We start from the raw sequence: 26791 nt of genomic DNA, 5'->3' as shown, positions 1-26791 counted from the left end.
TTTTTTATGAATAATATGTTGCTTACATACCTGATGTGTAATAGGGCAATGGAAATTAGAAAGAAAAAAAGAGAGAATGAAGTAAATAATAATATATATATATATATATATATATAGGCCGACCTGTCAGGCCTAATAGGCTTTTTTATAAGCCTGAGTCTGGCCTATTTAATTAAATAGGCTTTAAAAACAGCCTGAGCCTGACCTTTTTATTAAACAGGCCAGGCCAGGCCAGACCCTATGTAGGCCAGGCCATAGGCCCCTGTCGGACGGCCTGGCCTATTCCCACCCCTACTAACAAGTGTACTTATAAAATAAAAACATCCTATATTTTTAATTGAATATGTTTGCATTTTATTTCTTATCAAATGCCCTAAAACATTAAAACATTTGTTTTAAAAAATATTTTCTCTGACCTCAATTATGCATATTCAGTGACATTGTTCTAAAAATAACATTACATTAATTTTTTAATTTTGCGAGGATGATAATTGGACCGTCGTAAGCTTTTTGACTTGGGTAGAGGAGGTAAAAGTCGACTTAGAGACCAAACTCCAATTATAGGAAGGGATCTCAAACCCAAAGATATGGTCAAACCTTAGGAACTCTTGCTGGGTCTTGGCTCGTTGAAAATAAGAAAAGAATGCTTTAGGTCACAACATAAGAGGACGGGCTGTGTTATTGAGATAGTGAAAGTCTGGAGAAGTTACACGACCTAGAGTCTTGAAGAGATAGTAATTTGGTCTCACAATAACCGTTACTTTATTAAAAAAATTATTGCACTAAAATAAATGTAATTTATTTATAATAGTGAAAAATCTACTAATAATTAAATTGATAGTTTAATAAAATAATTTATTTCTTTTTTATAATTATTGTATTTTTTAATATGGGTGCAAATGACACTTATTGTGAAATAAATAAAATACTACTTTTATTTATAATTAATGCTAAAATATTCGTTTTACCTCATAATGAATGTTATTTTTACTTATTTTAGACGTATTAAAAATTGACTACAACTAAAAGAGATAATTGTTATTTTACCTAGTTATTCTTGAATTGTTTTCTGTAATATCATAAATATAAATTATAATTGTTTTGAAACTATGTATAGAAATCTAACGGTACAATTAAAATTATATTAAAAATTGATAATTACATTTATGTTGAGATTTCTTTTATTATTCTAAATTTAAGTATAAATTAAAATAAATAAACAAAGAAATTAATATATTTAATATAAAATCAAAATTAAATAGAGTGACTTTAATTTATTTTTGTTTATATTTATATGTATAGAGATTATTTAAGTGTTGATGATGATGGTAAGTGGAGGGAATATTTATTCATAGAAGAAAAAGAAAATAAAAATTTGGAGACTTCCGAGGCAAGCTGTAATAGCGAGCGAAACACGACACACTCCTCACACTTACTAACTTCCACACTCAAAAATACAACGCATTTATAAAAAGGAAATCAGGTAATTAGGGTTTACAATTCCCGCGAATTCTCTCTCTCTCTCTCTCTTCAGTAACTGTGCAATGGCGATAGAGGAGGAGGAAGAGAAAGCTCGCGGCGGAACCCCGAGATCCAAGGGAAATTCTCCCAATAAGCAGCATAATCCATCATCGTTTTTGGGAGCTAAAGATCGCATTGTCTCTGTTGCTTCCAACTTCGCTTCTCAACCTCTTCACAATTCCGATTCTAATGTTTGGGGTGTCCTCACTGCCATTTCCAATAATGCCCGCAAAAGGAATCAGGTTATCTTCATTTCTCTCTATTTCCCATTTTATTACTTTTTCTTTTCTTTTTCATTTTCTTTGCATATTTAGAAGACCTGTTTGGAAATTAGGTTAATTCTGTTATGCATTATACTCCACTAAAAAAACTACTGTTAATTAATCATCCAGAGGTGTTGAGGGACAATTTATGTTCAATGGATTAGTGTTATTTCACTTTCAGCAAATGGCATGGCACACCAATGTTCTATTTTGTGGATTTATCAAATTTCAAGGGTTTATTACTTTGGGAAAACATTTCTGTTCTCCCTATTTACGAGAAACTGCCACCTTATGTTCAATGCATTAGTGGTCCGTACTTACTCCCTATGATCTCGAAATATAAGCAACCAAAAAAAAGTATACTTTTGTGGTTTTAAATACAAGTCTAAGTTAACTAAATATAACGCTATTCCTACAATATCCTTTCATTAATTTTTATTTTTATTTTTTTCCAATATTTTTTCCCGGAATAGTTTCCATGAAGGGCAATTTAGAGAACTCAATTGATTTTTTAAAATTATTTTCAACAAATTAAATGAGACTGGATGGAGGATTTTGCTCTCAGTAAATGGCATGGCACACGGATGTTCAATTTTATGAAATTATATTAAATTTCAAGGATTTCTTAATTTGAGAAAACATTTCGTGTTTTTACTTTTTATTTATGAAACTGCCACCTTATTTACAAATTGTTTTCTGTATTCAATTATTTGAAGTTTAGAACGGAAAATGGATAGAAAAAAAGATGACAGTTTTGTAATTAAATAGTGAAATCATGGAATGCAAAGGAAATGTTTTTATAAAGTAAATGGGTCGGCCAATTGTTTTGTATTTGAGTTGGAAAAAGAAATTGCAATGAAGTAGAAGAAAGTTATGCTGGAGTTAGTTTCTGCATGGGAGTTGTTTACTACCAGTCCTGGCTTTTCTTACTGTGACTAATGGCGATGGCACTTTATTTTATCTATTTTCTTTTTTGATTTAATTGTTCCTTGTTTTGTCAATTTTATATGATTGAATGATTGTAACCAGGGAATTAACATCTTATTAACTGCTGATGAGCACTGCATCGGACGATTGGTAGAGGATGTGCGTTTTCAGATTGATTCGAATTCCGTTAGTGCAAATCACTGCAGAATATACAAGACGAAGGTTACCAATGAAAATATGGAGAACACAACGTCTATATTCTTGAAAGATACGAGGTTGTGGCTCCATTATTGAGCTTTGTTTTTTCCAATGCTCCTTTTACTTGAGGAAGAAAATAGCCCCTCTTTTTTCAGTCTCCTCATATTCTAACTTTGGTAAGGCTTTGTTCAGCACAAATGGAACTTACCTTAACTGGGAGAAGTTGAAAAAGAATGGTGTTGCTGTCAAAGTCTGCCATGGTGATATTATATCATTTGCTGCCCCTCCTCAGCATGGTAATATGAATTCCTTCTGATGGCCCAATGTCTCCTTTTATTTATTTTACTTTTTAATTTATTACTTACCATTCGACTTTTCCTCACCTTAGTTGTAGATTTTTCTATTTTACTTGTCATTGATGTGGTTCTGATCACTAATTCCCCAGTCTCTATATTTGGCGTTCAACTTTTAACTGTGAAAAGCATTACAAATATGAAAAAAGTATTGTTAAGATTTGAGAAACTTTGTATTTTGTCAAGGAAGCGAAGATATTCAAAAAAGTAGCCTTTATGTTAGACTTTTTAATTATTTTGAACACTTCACAGATTCTTCGGATACTTCTAGATATATTTAGCAATTTTAAGTTTAATATTTTTGAACTTTTATACTAATGCCTAGAGAGGAAAACCTAAAAATTAGATAAATGATAACATTTTTTTATAGTTCTATTTATTCATCTGTCCTCTCTTTTTATAATTCCATTGTTATTTGTAAGAAGAAATAAAATATAGTTCTCTGTATTTGATTTTATTTGGTTTTTATTGTACTACGACTTTTGGTTTATTTACTGTTGCTTATGGATGTTCTTTGATTTCTAAAATTGGACAAAAGTACTGTATTTGTTTTTGTTTTAAGTTGATGATTTGCTAGTCGAGTATTTGTTGCCTTCTGTGCATCTTATATTTTCAAGCAGCATGGTTTTATTCTCTTTCCAAATTATTATTTGTATCTTACTTTGCAGAAATTGCATTTGCTTTTGTATATCGAGAGGTGCATGTTTCAAATCCAGTGCCAGACAATGCAGTTGCTAAACGAAAAGCAGGTATATGTTATGACGAAGAGCACAAATATGTAATAAATTTTATCACCTTGCATTTTCTCTGATGTGGCTTGTAAGTTGAAGTAAAACTTCCTATACACTGGATAGTTAATTTTTCAATTTACATCATATATTGAATATTACAATTCTTCAGCGGGAAGAATTGTGGAGACTGAAGTGAATGTGAAAACAAAGATAAAAGTGAAAAATAAATGATGTTCTCATTGAATATAATCTGATTCAACTGTTAGCTATTTATAGATAGCTTAGGAAATCTAGAGAGTACAAATTTCAGAGAACACTATAGTTACTGAACTATAACAGAATAACTATCCAGCATTTTAACTGACCCAACAGAGTTAGTTAAGGCTTACAGCTTATACACGCATATCACTGATATTGATCATTAAGATACACAGCATTTTGAGATTTTCATTTTAGTATGCTCTATCCTTTCATTGCTTTTCTTTTCTTGAATGTGTAGAGGATTTTGTTTCTGAAAACAAGAGATTGAAAGGTTTGGGCATTGGCGCTCCTGAGGGTCCTATATCTCTTGATGATTTTCGAAGCCTTCAAAGATCTAACTCGGTGTGTTAACTTAGAAGGATTGCATTATTAATCATTGATAAATATTTTTTTCCTTTACTTGTATCCAATTATCTTAAGTCTTGACAGGAATTGAGAAAGCAATTGGAGAATCAGGTGGTTATAATTGATACTTTGCGTAGTGACAACCGTGCAGCTGTTGAGCGCCATGAAAGTGTATGTAATCGTTTGAATTTATAGTGGCTGCACCCAATGTTAACTGAGGCTCTGCCACAAACTTTCGAACATAATACTTTGATATAATTGCGTTTCATTTTTTAAACCCCCCTTTCTTCCTAATTAATGGTATACATGAATATGTGCACTGAATTTATGACCTTTCCTTGTTTCACAAGAAAGGGCGCATGTGATCTTTAACAACTATATGTGCATTCTTTAATATATTTGATATTCATTTCATCTTACATACTCATATAATTTGTAATATGCAATATCTTATCTAAGTTATGGTCCAATCTTTAGGAATTAAAATCTGCCAAAGAGTCCATCACAAAATATCACGCTGATCAAATAAAAGATTTACAGCAAATGGTGGATCTCAAACAAAAGGAACTAGGAGATGTCAACAGGGCATTTTCCGAACAAAAACATGCTCTGGAAGACCTTAATGAAAGGCTTGGTGCTTCTATGCAGTCATGTGCTGAATCAAATGAACTAATAAGTAGGTATGATTTTTATAAACTTCTGGTTTCATTCTTCACCTCTTCAATACGTGATCTCAATTGTTTCTTTTATTAGATTCATCATTGGTGTATGTAATGTAGAGATAAGTGGTTCATATTTATATAGTTGCATTGGCACCTTGGTCGATTGATTTTTATATTACAAAAAGAATAGAAAATATAGAACTGACCCACACGTTTATTGCCATCATAGCTGTCTATAATTTAAGACCACATTGAATTGGGGCTTTGATTCGTTTATTTTCTCTGGCATCAAAGACCTTAGGGATGCAAGAATCCCTTTTATGTATTGTAGTAGAGATTAATCGTGTTTTACCTTTGACTCTTTTTTGAGTGGGAAGCCAAAAACTTATATTAGATGGTAGTACAACGGTACTCCAACCCAACTTACAAAAAGAAACAAAAACAGAAAACAGAGCAGGAAAAGGGAACGGAAACAACTTCTAAGGCATAACTACTAAGACACACCAGTCTTAGATCCCCTGATCCCCATACATATTCAAAATAGATCACAGGCTACCACCAAAGGTTGAAGGACCACTACTCCTAGAGAAATACTCAAGGGAGTCCAGACACCATTCATAATAGAGACAGAGACCTTTAAATGCCCTACCTAAAGAACCATCTTTATGACCACTCATTTATAAGACCCACCATCTCGTAGAGATACGGTTCCTTTAGAAAACATAACAACCATTTATTAATCCCAAATGGCCCCAATGTTGTCAATTGCGGATCGAAAAAAATAGCAGTTTGTTCAAATGTCGCTATGATATAGTGCTTGATAATTTAGCTTGAGGTAGATTCACTTTCTAATTGCACAGGCTCGATTCATGATTCAGAGAGCCTAAGTTTAGCAGCTCCCAAGTACCAGATCAACTTGATTGCTATATTTGTATACCCACTTTATAAATAACTACATGGCTTTAATTTCTCTGTTGCACTTGGGAATACATAGGAGCAGCATTGACGGAGCCAAAATTATTTCTTGCATTCATTTTTCCCCTTTTATCAATTTTCTTTTTTGTTTTTCAACAAATAAATTTTCATATATTTGTTTTCTCTTCAATTTTTCAAAGAATTTTTCTTAAACCTTTCATTTTCTTTAACTAAAGGGGGAAAATAAATATTTTTTAAGTTCTAGCATATTTGCACAATCAATTAGAGGTAACACTTGTATAATGGAAAACCAGAACATTAGTACTTTTCTTACTAATAGTAGACTCCTCGATCCAGATTTATTTTTCAAGAGCAGTTTTCAAAATTATCTATTGGGGTTTTCCAATTTATCTCTAATTAATAAAATTAGTGGTGGTCCTTTTTTATTTTTCCTGTTTTCTTTACCTTTAGATGGTGATTCCGGTGGGAAATTATTTGTGTGAGCACACACATATCCCTGTTTGCTCAACTGGAGGAGCATTTATCTTGGACCTGATCGTCTGCAGTAACTGGGATTTGTTTCGTTCGTCTTTCTATGTGAAAGTTGGGAATCACTTAAATTAGTTTTAAACTTCTTTGTACTATATGTGTGTCATAGGAGGATGTACCCATTTGTGATTTTGGGGACGGATGAGTTAGGAATCTGCAAAATCATCAATGAGAAAACTCATTCAGTAAAGGAGTGTGGCTGCAGAAACCCTAATCTGGATGTGCCCGTTTGGTTGCATGTTCTCTACTAATTTGTTTCAGATTGATAATTCTGAAATTAGTAATAATTCTGTTCCACACTATATAGCAAGTAATTATGTATTTCTCTCTCCTGCTTGCAGTCAAAAGGTAACTATAGCTGAACTCAAGGAACAATTAGATGAAGAGCGGACTCAGAGAAAAGAAGAACGGGAAAAGGCTGCAGCTGATCTAAAAGCTGCTGTTCATAGAGCGCAATCTGAGGCTCAAGAGGAAATAAAACGACTCTCAGATGCTTCCATAAGAAGAGAAAGAGAGCTACAAGAAGCAATAAATAAGCTTAAGGTTTGAAACTTTTAATGCTAAATTAGGAAGAAACTGCTTGCTTCCTGCTAAGAGCTCACCAGCTGTCTTTCTTATTATGTGTTGTAGGAGTCAGAGAAAGAAATGTGTTTGCTGGTTGAAACCTTGAGGTCCAAGCTGGTATGGTTCTGTTTTTGCTCCTGTTAGCCCAAGACCGGCCAATTTTTTATGTACTTCATATAGAGATTTTCCTCTTTATTCCTTTTTTGTTGCAGGAGGATACTAGGGAAAAGTTGGTTGTCTCTGATAATAAGGTTCGCCAGTTGGAAACCCAACTACATCTTGAGAAGCAGACCACTGAAAATGGAATGAAGGTAATCAGACAATTTTGTATTGAATATCATGTTGCTTTAACATATTTTAGTTGATAACTAGCTGAAATTAAATGCTAATTCTTGGAGCAGAAAGTAGAAGAACTTGAACAAGAAACAAGAAGATTGAGGAAAGAGCTTGAGAGCGAAAAGGTAGATATGAGAATTTTATTGCACACAATGCAAATGTTTTGGTACAATGGTGTTTTTATTGAAATTTTGTCTGCTTACACCCATCCAGGTATCTTACTAATGTTATTTCAGTGAGACTGCAGCAGAAGTTATTGAAACAGTCGTAATGATTTTAACTTCCTAGTACTCATGATCCAAATAATGAAGATTCTTATATTCATCATGTTATTTGGCTTTTTAATTGATTCTTTTTGCTTTTTGTTTTCTATCTTATCCTTTTTCTTTTAAGCCCCTTTTTTTGGGTGAAGTTTATTTATTTGAAACTTAGATAATTATCACTGTCGTTAGCAGGCAGCTCGTGAAGAAGCATGGGCTAAAGTTTCGGTTCTTGAGCTTGAGATAAATGCTGCAATGCGAGAACTTGATTTTGAGAGGCGGAGATTAAAAGGTGCCAGGGAAAGACTCATGCTTCGGTAAGGCTTGATTTGTTGAAAAATATATATAGAATGAATCAACTTGAATATCTTTTTTTCCTATATAGACTGTACAGACATGCTGGCATAGAATATCAGAGGACACCGGGCCTTCTACTTTAGTGCACTTCCTTGGTTTTTGGCATTAAGATACTTTCATGGATCATAACTAACTTTAAACTGCTCTAAAAAGTGAGACATTTAGAAACATGCACAACAAAAACATGATTGTCCAAAGGTTTAAAAAATCTTATTTAGATGGATCTTTTACAGTATTTGGTGCTGATAAACCCTTTTTCTATTTTTATTATAACACCTTTTCTCCTTTACTAATAATTGAGTGTAATTTTGTATGGTGCTTTTCCTATGGGGTGTGTTCAAAACTACTAATTTGAGGCTACGGCCATAGCAAAAAAAAAAAAAGACTGCCGTAATTAACTGTTGTTTTGATTAGGGGTATAGATTATTAAAATTAAAATTAGGGATCCTGGTGTCCTTAAATAGGTTGTCATTCATGTTGATTTGATTCCAGCTGTATGTTTGCCAGACAATGTTGGATAGTGTGCTGCTGCATTGTACTGTTTGTATGTGAAATGCTTTTTGGCAGTTTTGCTTTGTGATGCAACATATACACATGCCCTGATCTTTATGTTGATTGTAAATTCCTAGATTTTGCAGCTGAAGCTCAATGGTTTATGCAGGGAAACACAGCTGCGATCATTTTATTCCACTACTGAGGAGATACAATCTTTGTTTGCTAAGCAACAGGAACAATTGAAGGCTATGCAGAGAACTCTGGAAGATGATGAGAATTACGATAATACTTCTGTAGATATGGATGGAGTTGTAGGTGGAACCTCAGGAAGAGAAAAGGAAGTTGCTGTATACCGCAGTAACAATGCTGCAAAGGCAGGATCTACTACATCGGCTCATAAGCTTAACAGAGATCAAATTGAAACATCTAGCAACGAAGCAAGTGTCACTGAGAAGCATGACTGTGATATAAGAAGTGAAGAATGCCAAAATACACAAGAGGCATGCCAAAATACACAAGAGGCAGAATTCACCAGTGCTGATCATGACCATGGTGTAAGAGGTTGCTTTGGTTCTGATACTAATGGTGTTGGTGCAGCCGCAATGATGGAAGGAATAGGCACTGAACAAGTTCTGGAAATTGAAAGTCCATCAAATAACGGTGAACGGAATTTTGATTTGAACAAAGGTGGTCCTTTAGAAGGGGACACTATGAAGATTGATGATGATATGGAAACAGAGAAGCATGATGAAACACCTTGTCGTGAACTTTCACAACATTCACGATCAAATAATCCTGTAGATACTCAAAAGACTATTGAGGGTACAGAAGCCGGATGCTTAATCAGAACAGAAGACCTTATAACTTCTGAAGTCCCTGGTAGCTGGGCTTGCAATACCGCCCCTTCTGTATATGAGGAAAATGAACCTTCAAGAAGCAGAGACATTAATGAAGGTTCAGGGCTATTCCCTGATTCAAATATGGTGGTGGCGGAGAGTCCAAGCACTCCTTCTGATGCTGCTGCTGCCAGAAAGAATGAACGACGAGCACTAAGTGAGATGATTGGCATTGTTGCTCCTGATTTGAAAGAGCAATTTGAAGGTGCTGCTTATAATTGTCGTCGAGAGGGAGAAGACCATGGTGGTTCATCTGATTCAGATACTGAGAGTTGTAGTGACACTGGCAATGATGATGGAGTCAAGACAATGGGTGGATCAATATCCGATGAAGAAACTCAGGGTGTTGACCATGTCGAGGAGGATCAAAAACAGGATGATTCCATGGATGAGGATGATGAAGCAACTCAAGAAGATTGATTTTCTTGGATAGTAGCGCGATTGTAAAAAAGTATTTTGGGTATGTAAGTTGTAGATACCAAAGGATCCCTCTGTATTTTTACTGATCAGTCTCTTGCATTTCTCACCTGTAATTATGTTTAGAGGTATGTTATTGTAATTAATTTTATTATTCATAGGGCTTTTCATGCCATTTTAGTTCATCAAATGCGAATAATGAATGGAGCAATGTCAGCGTTAGAACTCTTGAGGGAGTGTGTGTGATCATAATTTTATTATGTGTGGAAGCTGAAGCTGAACCTCACCAGGCTTGACATGATAGCCTCAATGCACTAACCATTTAGATTAACGGTTACGGAGCGCCATTATTTTTTGGCTCAAACTCTGTCATCAATAGAATCTTTGTTCTTTAGTTTTAAAAGGACAATAAAAAGCTATAGGTAAATAATAAGTACTTCTTTCGGAAATCAAATAAATGTATCTCAATTCAACTTGCATCATACACTTTTAATTAAAGTATGGTTAATTTTGTCATATATAGATTTTAAAACATGGTTAGTACCCCTACGATAGCTTAGATAAGGGAGATGGCATATGATATGACTGTGTCTTAAATCTTACAATTGTTTGATGAGTAAATAGAATATGAAAATCAATCATATTAATTAGCTTATCATATTATTTTGAAATGCAGTGAAAATTTAGAGTTACATTTGAGTGAATTCCACACAGAAATTGAAACAATGTATGGTCTCAATTTACAGTTCAATATTAAGTTAGTGACGAGTTGAATTTAAACTTTTAAGTTATCCAATTCGTCCTTCATACACACGTTAGTTGTCGTTTTTATTTTCAAAATCTACTGTTAACTCTTTTATATGGGTTGTATATATGCGTGCACGCGCGTGTTCCTTTTGGTTTTAAATTTCTTGAATATTTTCTTTTATTATAATAATGTCCTAAAATTATAATAGCATCTCATATTAAGAGATATTTAATGTATTAATTGTATGGTTTTTATTGTAATTCAAATCAATTAATGTCAATATTAGGTTCAAGTATAATAATTTGCTCTTGTCAAAATTCTCTTGCTCTTGAGACTTGAGAGCAATGGATATATAATGTACATTATAAGATTCTCTATAATATATACTTCCAAAATTTGTCACAATATATATTAATATAATAAGTTGACAGATATGCAAATACTATAGTATTAATTATAACGAGATGGCAGCTACTGTTCCTCTGCACTGCATGAGATTCCAGCCCTATGGAACAATCTGGTGAAAATTCATAGAGCTATGATTGTACATGTTTAAAAATGCATGTCATGATGATGATGGTAATAGAAGACGAAGCAAAGTGTGATGATGATGATGATGAGGATGTGTACCAATTTTGAAGGTAATGAATGCCAGTGGATAATTGTGTGGCAGATAGGAAAATCATAGATTTCTAATTTGAATGTAAGATATATAAGGTGAAATATTGGTGATGTTGAGGTGGACCACATAAATATAATATATAGTTTTTATATATATACATATATCTATATACTTGATGGTGAGAGGTGAATGAGCAATCAATTGATCACATATAATAAATAGTGCATGTGAAACTACTGCCTCTCCTTCTCACTTCACTTAATTATATATTGGTCATAGATATACATCTCCATCCATCTACATCTATGTTCTAGATATTAGCCTTTTTTATTATATCTCATGCATTCATCAATATGCAAAAAGGTGAGTTTTTATGCATCATTTTCTTTTTCCTATAGAAAGGAAGGAGAATTTGATATTTAAATATATACAGAACATTTTTTATTAGTAATGAAACAGGGGTAGCAAAATCGTTTAGACCTTATTTATTTATATACTCTTTAAATCTTAATTTAATAATTCAAATAAACTGAATAATTAAATAAACCCAATTTCTGATTTGTGAATACCTTATTTTCATTAAAGAAATGGATGCATGAGATAGAAATCATTTGTCAAAAATCGAAAGTTTAAACAAATTTGTTTTTCGACATGAAATCAATCCATATTAATTTATCTCATTTAAGTAATATTGAAAATAATATACATCACATATATAATTATATACATTAAATACATCAATAATTCAAAATTTTAAAAGAAAAAAAAAAACCAAATTGAACAAAAACAAATTAACAAAGTAGAAAATTAAGAAATTGAATGTAAAAATTGAGATGAAAAATATGATAGACTCTATTAAAAACTCCATGTGAATTTATCAAATTAATTGTGGATCCAATCATATAAATTAATTGTTGAATTAACTTAAAATTGATATATAAACTAGTATAATTCTACAAATTAATTCGTGATTTTAACAACATTGCATTTTTGTTTTCCTATAGAGCACTTGAACCTATTAAAGATAAGTATACTTAAACCTATTATTTAAAGTAAAGAAAGTTTGATCCCTTGATTGAATGCAACTACTCTTAAATGCTACACATGTCACATGCACCCAAAAGAATCTTCTCTAAAATTAGAAAAAAGATATATATAGATAAGTTGCTAGCTCCCATAAACTAAATGAATAAAAAACATGTAGGCAATAAGTTGATCTTGAAAATAAAGAGGGAGTTTGATATCATAGTTGACTACTAACATCTTCCACCCTTCGTAGTGCCAAGTATAATTTGGAGGTAGTAATATAAGAAATGAGTGAAGCCCTTGTGGTCCTTGTCCTCATCAAATAGCTCAACCTTTCCTTGTTCAAAAGGGCATGATGATAGATTCAAGAAAAAAATTATCTTCAAAATTTTATCTTTGGTAAGAATCAAAGTTACAAATAATTCATATAATAATACTAGCATAAAAAAAGATACAAATCACCATCAATTATATATGAAGTTATATGCAAAATTGCTTTTATCTCTTTTCCCTTAGCATTTCATTTGTAGCTTTTTTCTACTAAAAGAAAAGAACTCCCTTTAATATAAAAAATAACCCCACACGTTTTGCCATAGTATGAAACTTCGCTTTCCTAGCTACATCATTTCCACATTACCTCTACCTATATGTCTCATTTCCTCCTAAATCTAGTAGGGGAATAATTGTGTATTGGTAAATAAATACAACCATCAATTCATTTTACCATCTTGGTTATTGCCAAATTAAATATAATCAACCATATATATATATATATGACTCATTTCTAATGTAAAATATAAAAATTAAAATAGATTATGAGATACTTGTTATAGCTTATTTCGTAAAAAAATAATAATAATAATAATCCATTGTAAAACTTATTTTAAAAGTTCAGTTACTATTTGGAAATGAGAATTATTGAATGGATGTCACAATATTTTAAATTTATTTATTGTGAGGTATGCGAATGAAAATGTTGTGCCGTCAAGAAGTGAATTAAAGGGAACATATGAAATGGGTGAGAGAGGAAGTTGGACAAGGTTCCACTATAGTAGTAAATGATGATGATGATATAAACAAAAATGCTCCAATGAATGTGTTAAGAGGGGTATGGTGGTCATGATTATATGAAAGAAGATGAATCCAAAATGGGGTTCATTTTCCAAATAAATGAGCATGGTTTTGGTACTCAATTACATGAAGAAAAGGGACAAAACAAGGGACCTAACTTCATTGACTCTACTTACCCTTTCATCTTCATTACCATTTGCTTCTTCTTTCCCGCACGTGACTTCCACGTGACTCTTCTTTTCAATTTCTAACACTATTTTACTTATTGGTTGCACCTTCTTTCTCCTAAACTATATTTTCTACAATTATTAAAAACTAATTAATTATTACCGATTGTGTCTCTGGTAAGTAGACTAATTAATCTAATAAGAAATTAAATAAAAATCTAAATGATTCATTTTTTTATCAATAAATGTAATTAATTAGTGGGTGAATTAACTTTTGACTACACCAAATCTATTTCCATTTACATTTATGCAATAACACAATAGTTAGTCAAATCAAGGTCTAAATCAAATAATTCATATACTGACATTATATATTTATTTTGTCAAAAAAGAAAAACATTTTTTTTTATCAAATTACTAAAGTTGTTTTTTTTTTCAACGGATAATATTATTAATTATATTATTAATATTTAATATTTTATTAAAGGTGAAGATCGAATTCTCGAATTTTTGTTTTTCTTATTATTTTATTTAATTCTTTTTTTTTAAATCATTAAATTAATTTTATATCTATCGTTCTTATCACTAAACTTATAAACACATGAATAACTCAATCTTATTTTTGGACAACCTAATACTTGATTTAATAAACATAGAAATTTAAGATAAAAATTATCTTATCTAAATAGATAGTATTAGATTGACTAACTAGATGTATCAATAATAATATTAAAAATAATTAATTTTATTAACAAATATTAAAATTATTATGTTGGATATCATATATCAGATTTGAACTTGTTTAATGTGATTAATTGAAGTGTATAAATTACTAATTAATTAAGTAGTATAAATAACAAATGTGTAGAATTACACAAAATAATCCGTTTTTAATTCAAATGTCATCCATATCCGTAATTGGTTTTTTAAAAAACCAAATATTTAGACTGTAATTTTTAATCAATCCATAAAATTTAGATATAATTGTCCATAAAACTTTTTACTTTTTTCTACAAAAAAAATAGTTTACATTTTTTTCCAAATAATTTTTTTATAGAAAAGTCTCAATTTTTTTCGAGAAAACTTTTTCATAACAAATAGTGAAATTTTTTTATAAACAAAAGATCTCAAATTTTTATTTTCAAAAAAATTGAAGTTTTTCTCGATATTTTATTGGAATATTAAAAAAATCAATTTTTTATAATTTTTTTGATTTCTTCAGTTAAAAAAATGGTTATAAAACTGGTTGCAGATATAATCAATTTTATATAGTTAAATTTTACTATATGAATTGGTTATAAAAATTGATTTTGTGAATATAATGTATCAATGAATGGAGTTATTTTCATACAGATATAAATTGATTTTGTGAATATAATGTATCAATGAGCAATCCGTAATTATTTTAAGATGGTTCAACTCACATCACATAATCCTTAAAGTGAATGGAGTTATTTGAAGTCCACTATATAGAATTTGGGGTTTGTTGAATTAACACTTTGTTCCATAATTACTATCACTTCATCGGACCACACATTGCGCTGAACACCATTTCTTATACACTCATCTTTGTCTCTTCTCCTATTATTATTATATAATTAATAAAATAAATTTTAACTTGTTCAACCAGGTGACTTTAAATGAATGAAAAAGTGGGGGTTATGTTTTCCAAAAAATGTTAAAAAATTATTAGCATGATGACAATGTTATGGATTTTCTTAAATTCAACTTATTTAATCTACCACGTAGACATTTGCATAATGTGAAAGAAACAAAAGGATTAAAAAGCTTGGTTGGTTCTGCTTTTCAAACTAAACCTTTCTTACGTTCTTAATGAAACAAATAATAACTTTTGACTGCTTTTCAAACAAAATCTTTCTTACTTAGTACTTAAATACTGCTAAGTGATAACTAAATTGTACCCAAAAAAAATTATTATTGATAACTAACTGAAAATAAATTCTAATAACTTTTGACCATATATATATTGGGTCAAAAAAAAATTTGAAGTAATCATATATTTTATGATTGATTATTAAGGAAATCAAGTGTACTAAATTTCATGAAATTTAAAAATTGATCGATATTTATTATTAGATAATATAACTTCATGATAATATTTTTTTAGTATATAAGTAAATATTTTTTTGTGTAATGAAATCTTGTCAAAATAGTATTGTTTAAAAAACTTGATATATACGTCAAAATAAAATAATGTCACGGAAATATTTGATTAATTGTTCAACACAAACTATTGATTTCATAAAAAGTCTTTGTACTATTTTCAAATGAGCAATCCGGTGGTTTGATTGGGATCGCAAAGTTATATACAAGATATTAAAGATTCATTATTCCTAAAAAAATTGTGTAAGAATATATGTTGATTTTTTAAAATAAAAAAGTATATAATAAAATATAACCGATAATTTGTTTTAGCTTTTAGCTAAAATTCTATCTCAATTTCTTGGGAAGAATTTAACAATACTTTTAATGTTTATCTATTACCGAAGTAGCATAACATTGGATATATGGAACTATCACATCATCAATGCTAGAACAAAAGGTAAGTTCTTAACTCTTCTTTGTTAGCCCTAAAATGCCACATGTGATTTTAAAATGTTTCCATCTTTTTACTTCAATTCAAATAACTCAAATTGTATTCTTATTTATTATTTTACTTGATAACACAATTGTATTCTTACCTTACTATGATATTTTTATATGTTTTCACAATAATAAAAACGTTACATTAATAAACCCAATGTCTCAAATAAAATTAAACACAAGTGTTATTGTAAAGCTATATAGCATTTGCAAATTTTTACATAAAATATTGAAAATAACATAGTTAAAATGATCTTTTGCTCTATGTCAACATTGATCAAAACTTAACAAACCATGATAAAATAACAACAAAATTAGAATTTAAAGTAAGTTCATATGGAAAGAAAGAAAAAAATCCTCCTAAATATTTGGAGATTTATATATACAATGAAACAACAAATTCTGTTATTTTCTTTATGGCAACCAAATTGATTAGTAGCATATCTATTTGTGACACTTGTGTTACTTGGGACTACCTGAAAAAAGTGGGCAATCACTATTCAAAGTAATAACTATTGAAACTATAAGCAACCATAAAGTGGCCCAATTTAAATGAACCTGGAGTTAATGCATGTAACCCAAATTCAAAAATATATTATGTCAATCTTATCTTCTATATTACCATAATTAGCACAACTAATGTGATTACAACCTCATGACATGACTTTATGTAACTATTTTATGTTTTGAAAGATCCCAAATCCTATATTGAAAAACTGAATGGGAAACTTCTAAATAATTATTATACTAGTACTTATTTCTATGTGCCCCCCAATATTCAATTTCTAAAGTTACTTAGAGCTTTTGGACTCTAAAACATTGCAATAAAAAAAAATACCAAAAAAGAAAGAGAGACATTTTTTCTTCATCCCTTCTGCTTTTCCTCATCTATTCCTGCCCTTTGTAATCATGAGTCCTTATGCCATCATTACTATAAAAGTCTCTCTCTCTCTCTCATAGATACAAACACAAAATCACAGCTATATAGTAGTAGTAGTTTTATTTTTATTTTTATTTTTATTTTTTTGTATAAAGATTTTCTCACCTATAAAAACCCCTTTGTTGCCTAATTGTTACACATCACTAACTATCATCTCTTAGCTTCCTATTTTTTTGTTTATTCATTGCAAGAGAACCTTATCTCTCAAAAGGGAAAAAGAATGTGTTGTTTCTCTTCACAACATGAGACCCTTTATGCCCCTCTCTTTTGGCCTTCCAAGAGACACCACCTTAGGTTGAGCCACCTCAAAAGGTACTCTCTTTTCTTAATTATTATTTTGTATAATTTATATTTATATATATACACTATTTTTTTATTGTTTTTTATATATAGCTTTTATATGTGCATACATAATATATACATGTTATTGTGTGTTTAACATTAATATTGATATTAATTTATATAATTGGTGATGTAGAAGGAGAACACAATTGAAAGAAGCAAGACAAAGGAAAAGGATGATTGAGGTGAAAGAAGAGATTAAGATGAAAAACTTGAAATTGTATATGGAGAATCAAACCATCATAGAGGAGAATGAAAAGTTAAGGAAACAAGCTATGCTTTTGCACAAAGAGAATCAAGACCTTATGACTCAGCTCCAAATTAAGCTTTCAGAACTAAACAACAATACCAAAAATAATAACAAGCTATGAGCTAATTTATTTATTTATATATATTATGTTATACTACTATATACAGTTTAATTATTTTGTTTGGTCAAGAGTAGGGAAATTTAATTAAAGGGTTTGTGTTAATCATCCTTAGTTCAGATATGTTAGCCCTGAATCTTGATTTTCCTTTTTAAAAAATCTTGTTTGTTTCTTAGTTTTTAAATTAATTAATTTTCTAGCAATAAGTTTAGAGTGATATAATAAAGATGAATAGGTAATGTGCCAATTGTAACCATTTTATAGAATATAATATTTTGCAATATTGTTGTATCGGTTCAAATGTTTGACTTTCTGTTAATTTTTCCGTTTTTTATTTTTTGAGGGAAAACAGAATAGCAAAAATAAAGTTTATGATTTTTGCCTCTTATGAAATGTCATTTTATTAAAGTCAAACTAGTGATTAAATTCATGGGACAATTTCATTTATATTAGAATAAAAAAATTCTATTGAATAACAGAATAAGCGTATTTTATAATATAATAAGAACATTTGGTATATAATAGCAATCTATTATCTATATAAAATTTGTTTATATAATGTGGAGTTCTCATATCAATTTCTCTCCACCTTTGATAATCTAGTATCTTTCGCACACAACCTAAGATTCTAATTTTTTAAAATAGAAAACATTGACGTTAAAACTTTTAACATAGCTAGATTTTCATGACTGAATTCAAACCAAATACTTTTAAAAATTAAGCATTTTTTTTATTTCTCATGTTTGCCATTCTAATTGCTATTAGGATACCTTTTAATACTTCTTAACAGTCTTTCTTAAGGTTTAATTTATTTGAGAAAATATTTATTGTTTTACTTTTAATTTTTAATTAAAAATATTTATATTATTTGTTTGTATGGTTTCTTGCACAAATATTAAACATATTAACTATAATACACCAAATTTTGTAATTAAAAAATATGTCTTTTAACATTTTTGTATTTTCTATAACTAACAATGTTACCATCTGCATTTTATGAGCTCAACAAACTTTCTCCATCACATTTGATTATCTAGTATAACCAGTAATTCATCTCCTCATCTCTACAAATGATTAAAAAAAAGAGGTTTATAATAAAGTAATTTATAATTTTTTGATTATATTGAGATTTTGGTCCTTCTATTTTTACTAATTCATCTCCTTTAAATTTCTAAACAAAAAAATAATGATCTAACATATTTTAAATAATATAACATACAATTTTATGATATAAATACATTAATTATTCATATATAATTAATTAAATTACAAAAAAAAAACTCAGAAGTTAAAAGTTAAGTTTTTATAGAATTTTATTACGATTTTATGGATATTAACCGTTCTACATTATCATATGTATGTGATGTCACATAGTCATTTTTTTTTTAAAAACCATAATGATAGATCAAAAATGTCAAGTTTTAAAATAAACTAATCAATTTCGTGAATTAGTAAAAAAAAATCTCAACTCTACAAAAGATTAAAAAAAAAATATAGGTTTAGGATAAAGTGACATATAATTTTTTTGACTTAATTGCAGTTTTGGTCAATTTATTCTCACCAATTCACGTAATTGGTTCTCTTATTTTAAAAGTTGACAATTTTGGTTTCTCCCTTAAATTTTTGAACTAAAACATGATAAATTGACATATTTTAAATAATGTGACATACCATTTTATGATATAGATGCATTAATTATTCATATGTAATTAATTAATTAATTAAATTACAAAAATGGAAATTTTATGAAGTTAAAAATTAAGTTTTTAGATAATTTTATTTCGATTTTATGAGTATTAATCATTTTACATCATCATATCATATTTATATGTCACGCTATGTCACGTCGTTATTTTTTTAGTTAAAAAATTATAATAATGACAAAAAATATCAAATTTTAAAAAATAAATTGACCAATTTTATAAATTGATAAAAATAATAAGACTAAAACTACGAATAAACTTATTTTTTATATATAATTATAGGTCATGAATGACAAGGACTATTAAAATAATCAATCTTAACTAAAAGAGTGTAAATGATGTACACAACACATCTCAAAAGGGCTCCTCAAACAAAAAAGCACATTGAAAGGGTTAATATTTCATTGAATTGAAATTTAATCTTAACTATAAAAAAAAAAATTAACAAAAATTTATGTATTTAATTTTTTAAACTAAAATTATTTTTATTTAAGACTAAATAAAGTACCTTTTATCATATTTTCATATAACTAATTTATTTATTTTTCATTCATGGATGATTGAACACTCGGACTAATAAGTGAGGGTTGATGCAATAGGTATATAGCAAAATTCAAAGTAATGCCTTTTTAAAACTTATGATAATATTTTATTTGACAATATATATTTTATTGAATCGATCAATTTCTATATTTTTTAAGCAAAATTATATGATTGATGTAACTGTTTTTATTGTTTGTACATGCAATTACATATAAACCTTTTTTTTATATCATTTATGGTTTTAAATTGTTTTAAAATTACACATAAATACTAGTCTTGCTGTTGGGCCGAAACCCGATCGATAGGTTAAAGTTTAATAACTACAGAAAAGTTATCTTTGTCAATTTCTTTACATCTTTAATTTTAGACCGACGGAGATTTGGTCCTTATAGAAAAATATGCGGACAGATTAATCCTTAAAAATAATCATATTATAATTTTTAGTCACTAATATAAGAAATAGAACAAGGCAGTTAATTTTTTCCTCAATTAATTTTTTTATTCTTTTTAACTGTAAGTTGACGGTTCACATGTCATTTAATGATCCAAGAAAAGAAAACAAAATTATTACAAAAAAAGGAAAGAAACCACATATGAAAACTAAACACACGAAAAAAAAAAATGACAGTAAAATACATCAGATAAAAATTGCTGAAAAATTACCGCTATGTGGAACGCTAGTCAATCTTTATCTTAGCTAAAAATTGTCAGAAAATATTCTCTTATGTTTTTATTTGAGGCTACATAGAAAATTCACATACGATGTCAATAGCTTAATTGTTAGTATTTGTACTGTTCCATGACAAATTGTGGTCAATTAATTAAATTATCTCGATTTATTTTTTGTTAGATAATAAAAAAGATTTTTTTTTGTCCGGAACTATATTATTCAGCGTGTTTTTAGGGGAATTATAGCATCTCCCAATCTTGTCTTGAAATTCTCTAATTATAATTTTTCAGTTGCGGATTATTTAAACAAATTATTATGATAATTACTTTATCCTTTTGATTCTTAAATCTTATGTACTTATGTATAATTTATTTGATTTGAGAGAATATGTTGTTGTTTTAACTCTTAAATACAAAAATTCATATATTTGTTTTAACTCTTTTTTTTTTATTAAATATTTGTTTTAACTCTTAAATCTCTCTAATCATGTAAAACCATTGATTCGTCTCTTCAGTTTCAAGAAAGCTAAAAAAACTTGAATTCAAGAAAATGTGTATAGTTTTTTATTATGCTAAATTACATATGTGGTCCCTTAAATTAATTTCAAGTAACGTTTTAGTTCTTTATCTTTTTTTTTCTCCGAATTAGTCCTTTATTCCTAACAATATCAAATAAAATATGAAAATATGAGTTTATTTGAAGATTTATGTTACGAATTTGATGAAATTTGTATTATATTGAAGAATATAATTAATTTTATGAGTTTTGATTGAATTTTTTTTTTGAATTTTTGTATAAAAAAGGATAACATTGTTGAAATTTTAAAACATAAAATATCAAATTGTCACTTAAAATTAAAATAAAAGATCAAGTCGGAAAAAAAAAATAAATAAATAAATAAATGACTAAAATGTTACCTGAAATTAAGTTAATGGACTATAGATGTAATTTAGTCTTTTTATTAATATAAACAATGAATGAAAAGGACGAAAAAACCGATGTATAATAAATGAATAGAATGTTATACACAACATACCTTTACCACCCCAACATAACTTTAAATGTACATATTCGAAAAATACACAAATTTTGCTGTCCAAAAACACATGTCCTTCTTTAGAAATATATTAGGGTAGTACACAGTGGGTAGTAAAAAAGAAATTCAAGAAGGGGAAGATTAAGAACAAGTCTCCAATAGGCAAAATTATTGAGATAACAAAAAAATAGTCGTAAACATTTATTAAAAATAGAAAACTAAGAACGGGAAGGAAAACAAACTTGACATTCATAATTGTAAGGGAAGATAATCAGGAATATTTTTCTTCATTATAATAGGGTTTCACTGGTTTGATATCATTGTCCACCTCTACACATTAAAAGCAAAAAAACTGACTTTCTAAAATTGCATGAGTGGGTTTGTTTCTGTAAAAGGGTGTTGGGCATACAATATGCAAACAGTTTTAATTTCAAAAAAAAATTGAACCAGTTTTCAACTACAAAGTCAAAAGAAACAAGATCTTAGTTGTCGGGTTTACTTTATCAAGCACTACAAAATACATAATCTTGTCTTTTATGTTTCACAAAAAAAAAAAAAAAAACAGAAAGGATACAATAAGTCTACAAGGTGACCTAAATAAACAACTACTAACCACCTAAATTAATAACGACTAACCAAGAAAAAGTCATTGTCATCAAGAACCTCGACGTCAGCAGTTCCGACAAAATGCTCTCGGCCAATTTCCTTCACCAAATTGGCAAATTCTTTCCTTTTCTCCAAAGGGAGAGGTACAAATGGCAGCCTGAAAACTGGTCTGACAACTCCAAGTTGAGCGAGAGCGGTGTTCAAACCAATGGGATTGGGCATGTGGAAAAGCCAGTCAATTAGAGGCAAGAGCTTGGAATTCAATGTAGGATTTTTGCCCCCGAACATGAGATCTCGCATTAAACCAGGAATCAGGTTGCTTGCAACAGATATCACTCCAGTTGCCCCATAACCCCATCTAGCATCGTGGCATTGATCATCATTCCCACTCCAAACAACAATTCCATTACCAGTATACTCTTTGATCCGGTCATTTCCCTCACATTCCTTGACACCAGCCAAGCAAGTACTTTGAGCTAAGGTTTGAATCACATGTGGAGGAATGTCTTGACCGGTCCTTGAAGGCACGTTATATATGATTGTGGGCCCCATGGAAAGCACACTTTGAAAGTGAGCAACCATACCATCCAAGGAGGTTTTACCATAGTAAGGGTTTATATGAAGGGCGGCATGCATTCCAACCGCAAAACCCTGCTCTGTGGCATGAATAGCTTCCCTGGTCGAGTTACTTCCAGTATTTCCAATAACCTTAATATTCCCACCAAAACAGTTGACAGTGTGGGCAATAAGCATTATGTGCTCTTCCCAGCTCATTAATTGGCCTTCACCAGTTGTGCCACCAACAATAACACCTTCAACTCCATTCTCAATCTGCATGTTAACCAAGGCATCGTACGCTTCAAGATCAAATCGACCATCAGGTAGGTATGGAGTTTTAATGGCAGTTATCAACCTCAGACACTTTATGTCCTCAGTACAAGTCCTGTAAATACAATTGGTAGCTTCATTTTATTAATTGTGATTTTGCGGTCCAGGATCTCAAACAAAAGCAGCAACAACAAAACACAGGCAGCCATGGCGCCAAAACACATGAGTCCGCTTTTTAAATATACTCCTTAAAAACATGCAGTGGTTAGTTGCAGTTTATGGAGAAAATATAAATCAATGTAAATAAACATTGTAGATCAAAGATACATATCTAGTAAGCCTTGTATGTCTAAACAAAATCTCAAACTGAATCGTAAAGGAAAACAAATTCAAATTAAGTTCAATGTATAAATAAGCTAGAGCATATTGTTGAACTCTATGGTAGCATCACAAATCTGAAAGTAAAATCATTATCTGTGTCTCTTCCAGAAATCCTACCCTGAGCATACATTCTATAGTTCCCGCCAATCTATACATTGTAATATATAAAACATATAAAACAGTAAATACATTATTCAAACCTACCTATTTTTCACATAACCACATGTAATATATAAAACATCAACCAGAAAAATGAAAAGATGAAAACAAATGGATAATGTATAATTAGTATGGAAACTAATGAATTTGGAACAGTAAATACACTATTCAAACCTACCTATTTTTCATCTCAAAACTACGCATAGGGAGGTGGAAAATTGATTTCACAGCTGCTTGTGTAGGCTTCCAGTAAGAGTTCCTGAATAATACAGACAAAATGTTTAACATTAAACAAACAAAAATTTGGATTGAGGGTACAAGATTGATATTTTTCAGCAGCACAATCAGTATCAATTACGGACCTCCTACATGCACACAGATACACACTCTCTAATGTTGTAAATCTTGTCCGTTCAGCATAAACGAATGGTCAGACATATCAAACATAACTAAATTATATATATAGTAGTATCCTTACCCGAGAATAAAAAGACGGAGTAGACTAAAAGAGATGCTACAGCATCTCCACTCTAGTAGATCATTTACAACTTTTCATTGTGCCAAACCCAAAACTTCTATCCATGAAGAACAAAATAAATTCTCCAATTTTGAAAATAGCAACAATCCACACATATACCTCTGAAACTCGATTTTTTTCATGGAATTCAATATTTGCACATATGGCTGGATTGAAAACAACACTCTTATGCTATCACCAAAATGTTACAAAAACACAAGAATCAAAATAATGGTAAACATGGTATTAAAGAAACAAATGGTTGTATGTAGTCAATGAAACAAACACAATAATGACCAATCAACTAATAAGTAAACAAAGCAACAAACCTACAAACTCCTCACTCATACACACCAACTACTCCCTCAGTCTAATATTAAGTGCCGTTTAAGGTTATACACGCTTCTTAAGAAAATCCTTGAGTTTGCACACTTCTTAAGAAAATGAGTTTCATCGACAAAAATGCCTTAATAATATTTAAGTACTCAATTAAGTAGTGAATTAGTTAAGTGAATTGCAATACAATAAATAAGGGTACGAGGCTATCAGTGGAAAAGAAAATTAATGTTTCAATAGTATTATAAAATGACAAATAATGAGACGATAAAATATTCTAAACATCACACTTTAATATGAGGATTAATAAAAACCTCACCAACAATGTTCATAAAGAAACCCATTTTTGCATTCCTTTCAAACACATATTAAGCCATACATGCACACAAATCAAACCAGATCATAAAATGTTAAAAAATAAACCCAACAAACATGCATAAATACACTGCAATCGTTCAGATTTCAAATACCAATAATATCAACAACCAAATCTTCAAAAACTCAAAATAACAACAATAATAATAATCAGCTGATAAAAATCATAAATAAAATGGAAAATTTCGACCTTGTGTTTTTGTTATTAGTGACATTGGAGGGAGAAACTGGAAAACCGGTTCCTCGGAAGCACACACCAGTATAGGTTTTCAATGTAGCCATAACTCAAAACAACTTCAAAGCTCACGGTGAGATCCGAATCTGATGCGATATAGAGGCCACAGAGGTGAAAACCCTAAAAAAAGTAGAAATAAAACGGCGTCGGTTTGAGTGTGAAATGTTGGCGAAGAGAAGACTATGGTTTTTGGTCTGAGAAATGAAGCTAACAAACAAGATGCGGCTGCTGCGATGCGAGTAGTGTGTGCGTACTTGTTTTTTTTTTTTTTTGCTTTTTTTAATTTATTATTAATATATATATATATATATATATCTATATATATATACTAATTTATTTAGGATTTGAATCCGTTTGTTACTTTATAAACGAAAACATTTTACTACTTAAAAAGTTTATAGGTTATTCTTTAAAATTGAAAAAATAAAATAATTTTGTTTATATATCATAACAAAAATGATTTTTCTTTGCAAATTAATTATAAATATTATTTTTTTCAAATTACTTCAAAAAGTTTCACTTTTAAAAAAGGTAATATTTTTTCTTTTTTTTTGTTTTTAAAAAAACATAAAATAAATCGACTAAAACTTTAAAAAATTATTCTTTTAGAGAAAAAATATGACAAATTATTAATTATTGATATTTTAATTTATTATTAATATATATATATATATATATATCTATATATATATACTAATTTATTTAGGATTTGAATCCGTTTGTTACTTTATAAACGAAAACATTTTACTACTTAAAAAGTTTATAGGTTATTCTTTAAAATTGAAAAAATAAAATAATTTTGTTTATATATCATAACAAAAATGATTTTTCTTTGCAAATTAATTATAAATATTATTTTTTTCAAATTACTTCAAAAAGTTTCACTTTTAAAAAAGGTAATATTTTTTCTTTTTTTTTGTTTTTAAAAAAACATAAAATAAATCGACTAAAACTTTAAAAAATTATTCTTTTAGAGAAAAAATATGACAAATTATTAATTATTGATATTTTAACTAAATTTTTCGGTCAAAAACATGTGATTAGTTCTTAAACATTCTTTTAATAATTATTTTTTGAATTTTTAGATTGTTTTGTCAAAAAAAAAAATATTTATTTTTCATTTTTACTTAGGTATATATCATGTGAAGACTCTGATACTTTAAAATTGGAAATGTATTAGATATTATTAATGTTACACTCATTTACTATTGTCTTTATTAAAATATTATTATGCACTGCCAATGCTAATTATTTTCTATTTTTAAATTTTTCTTTCATTTTTTTAAAAAATAATCAAGTTTTAGATTTTCTTCCATTTTTTGAAAATAATAGATTTTCTGACATATGTATGGTCTATTTAATAAAAATATTAGGTTCAGATTTTTTAAAAAATTTATTAATTTTAATAGATAAGACTTACAAAAGAAAAACTATTAGAATAAAAAATTGATATATATATATATA

At 29.2% G+C, this 26791-nt stretch overlaps 2 protein-coding genes across 3 annotated transcripts; one reads left to right on the top strand and one right to left on the bottom strand.

Annotated features, from left to right (window-relative positions):
* Positions 1–1416: 1416 nt before the first annotated feature.
* On the top strand, positions 1417–10225 carry LOC101503154 (uncharacterized). Of its 2 annotated transcripts, none has more exons than XM_004492590.4 (13): positions 1417–1763; positions 2814–2986; positions 3102–3205; positions 3931–4011; positions 4493–4596; positions 4684–4770; positions 5077–5279; positions 7067–7268; positions 7356–7406; positions 7502–7600; positions 7691–7750; positions 8078–8202; positions 8904–10225. In XM_004492590.4, the coding sequence occupies exons 1-13, from the start codon at positions 1545–1547 to the stop codon at positions 10051–10053; spliced, it is 2658 nt and encodes an 885-aa protein (XP_004492647.1). In that variant the 5' UTR covers positions 1417–1544; the 3' UTR covers positions 10054–10225. The 2 variants fall into 2 exon arrangements, with proteins under 2 accessions (XP_004492647.1, XP_012569095.1); XM_012713641.3 differs by having other exon boundaries at positions 1418–1763; positions 8081–8202.
* Positions 10226–22355: 12130 nt separating this feature from the next.
* Positions 22356–25584, bottom strand: LOC101502525 (4-hydroxy-tetrahydrodipicolinate synthase, chloroplastic). The gene is made up of 3 exons (XM_004492588.4): positions 25283–25584; positions 24043–24123; positions 22356–23439 (listed from the first exon to the last, which is right to left on the bottom strand). Exons 1-3 carry the CDS (start codon positions 25372–25374, stop codon positions 22512–22514), a joined length of 1101 nt encoding a protein of 366 aa, XP_004492645.1. The 5' UTR covers positions 25375–25584; the 3' UTR covers positions 22356–22511.
* Positions 25585–26791: the final 1207 nt, after the last annotated feature.

This window comes from Cicer arietinum, chromosome 3, assembly GCF_000331145.2.
Source record: "Cicer arietinum cultivar CDC Frontier isolate Library 1 chromosome 3, Cicar.CDCFrontier_v2.0, whole genome shotgun sequence".
NCBI classification, from domain to species: domain Eukaryota; kingdom Viridiplantae; phylum Streptophyta; class Magnoliopsida; order Fabales; family Fabaceae; genus Cicer; species Cicer arietinum.
Note: the sequence above shows the minus strand (reverse complement) of the source record. Positions and strands in the feature narration are given on the sequence as shown.

Coding starts and splice junctions, on each gene's coding strand:
- LOC101503154 (XM_004492590.4), top strand. CDS start 1,545: ATGGCGATAGAGGAGGAGGAAGAGAAAGCTCGCGGCGGAACCCCGAGA. Junction 3,206..3,930: donor TGCTGCCCCTCCTCAGCATG/GTAATATGAATT, acceptor CTTACTTTGCAG/AAATTGCATTTGCTTTTGTA. Junction 4,012..4,492: donor AGTTGCTAAACGAAAAGCAG/GTATATGTTATG, acceptor TTGAATGTGTAG/AGGATTTTGTTTCTGAAAAC.
- LOC101502525 (XM_004492588.4), bottom strand. CDS start 25,374: ATGGCTACATTGAAAACCTATACTGGTGTGTGCTTCCGAGGAACCGGT. Junction 24,124..25,282: donor ACTAATAACAAAAACACAAG/GTCGAAATTTTC, acceptor TGTATTATTCAG/GAACTCTTACTGGAAGCCTA. Junction 23,440..24,042: donor AGTTTTGAGATGAAAAATAG/GTAGGTTTGAAT, acceptor TTGTATTTACAG/GACTTGTACTGAGGACATAA.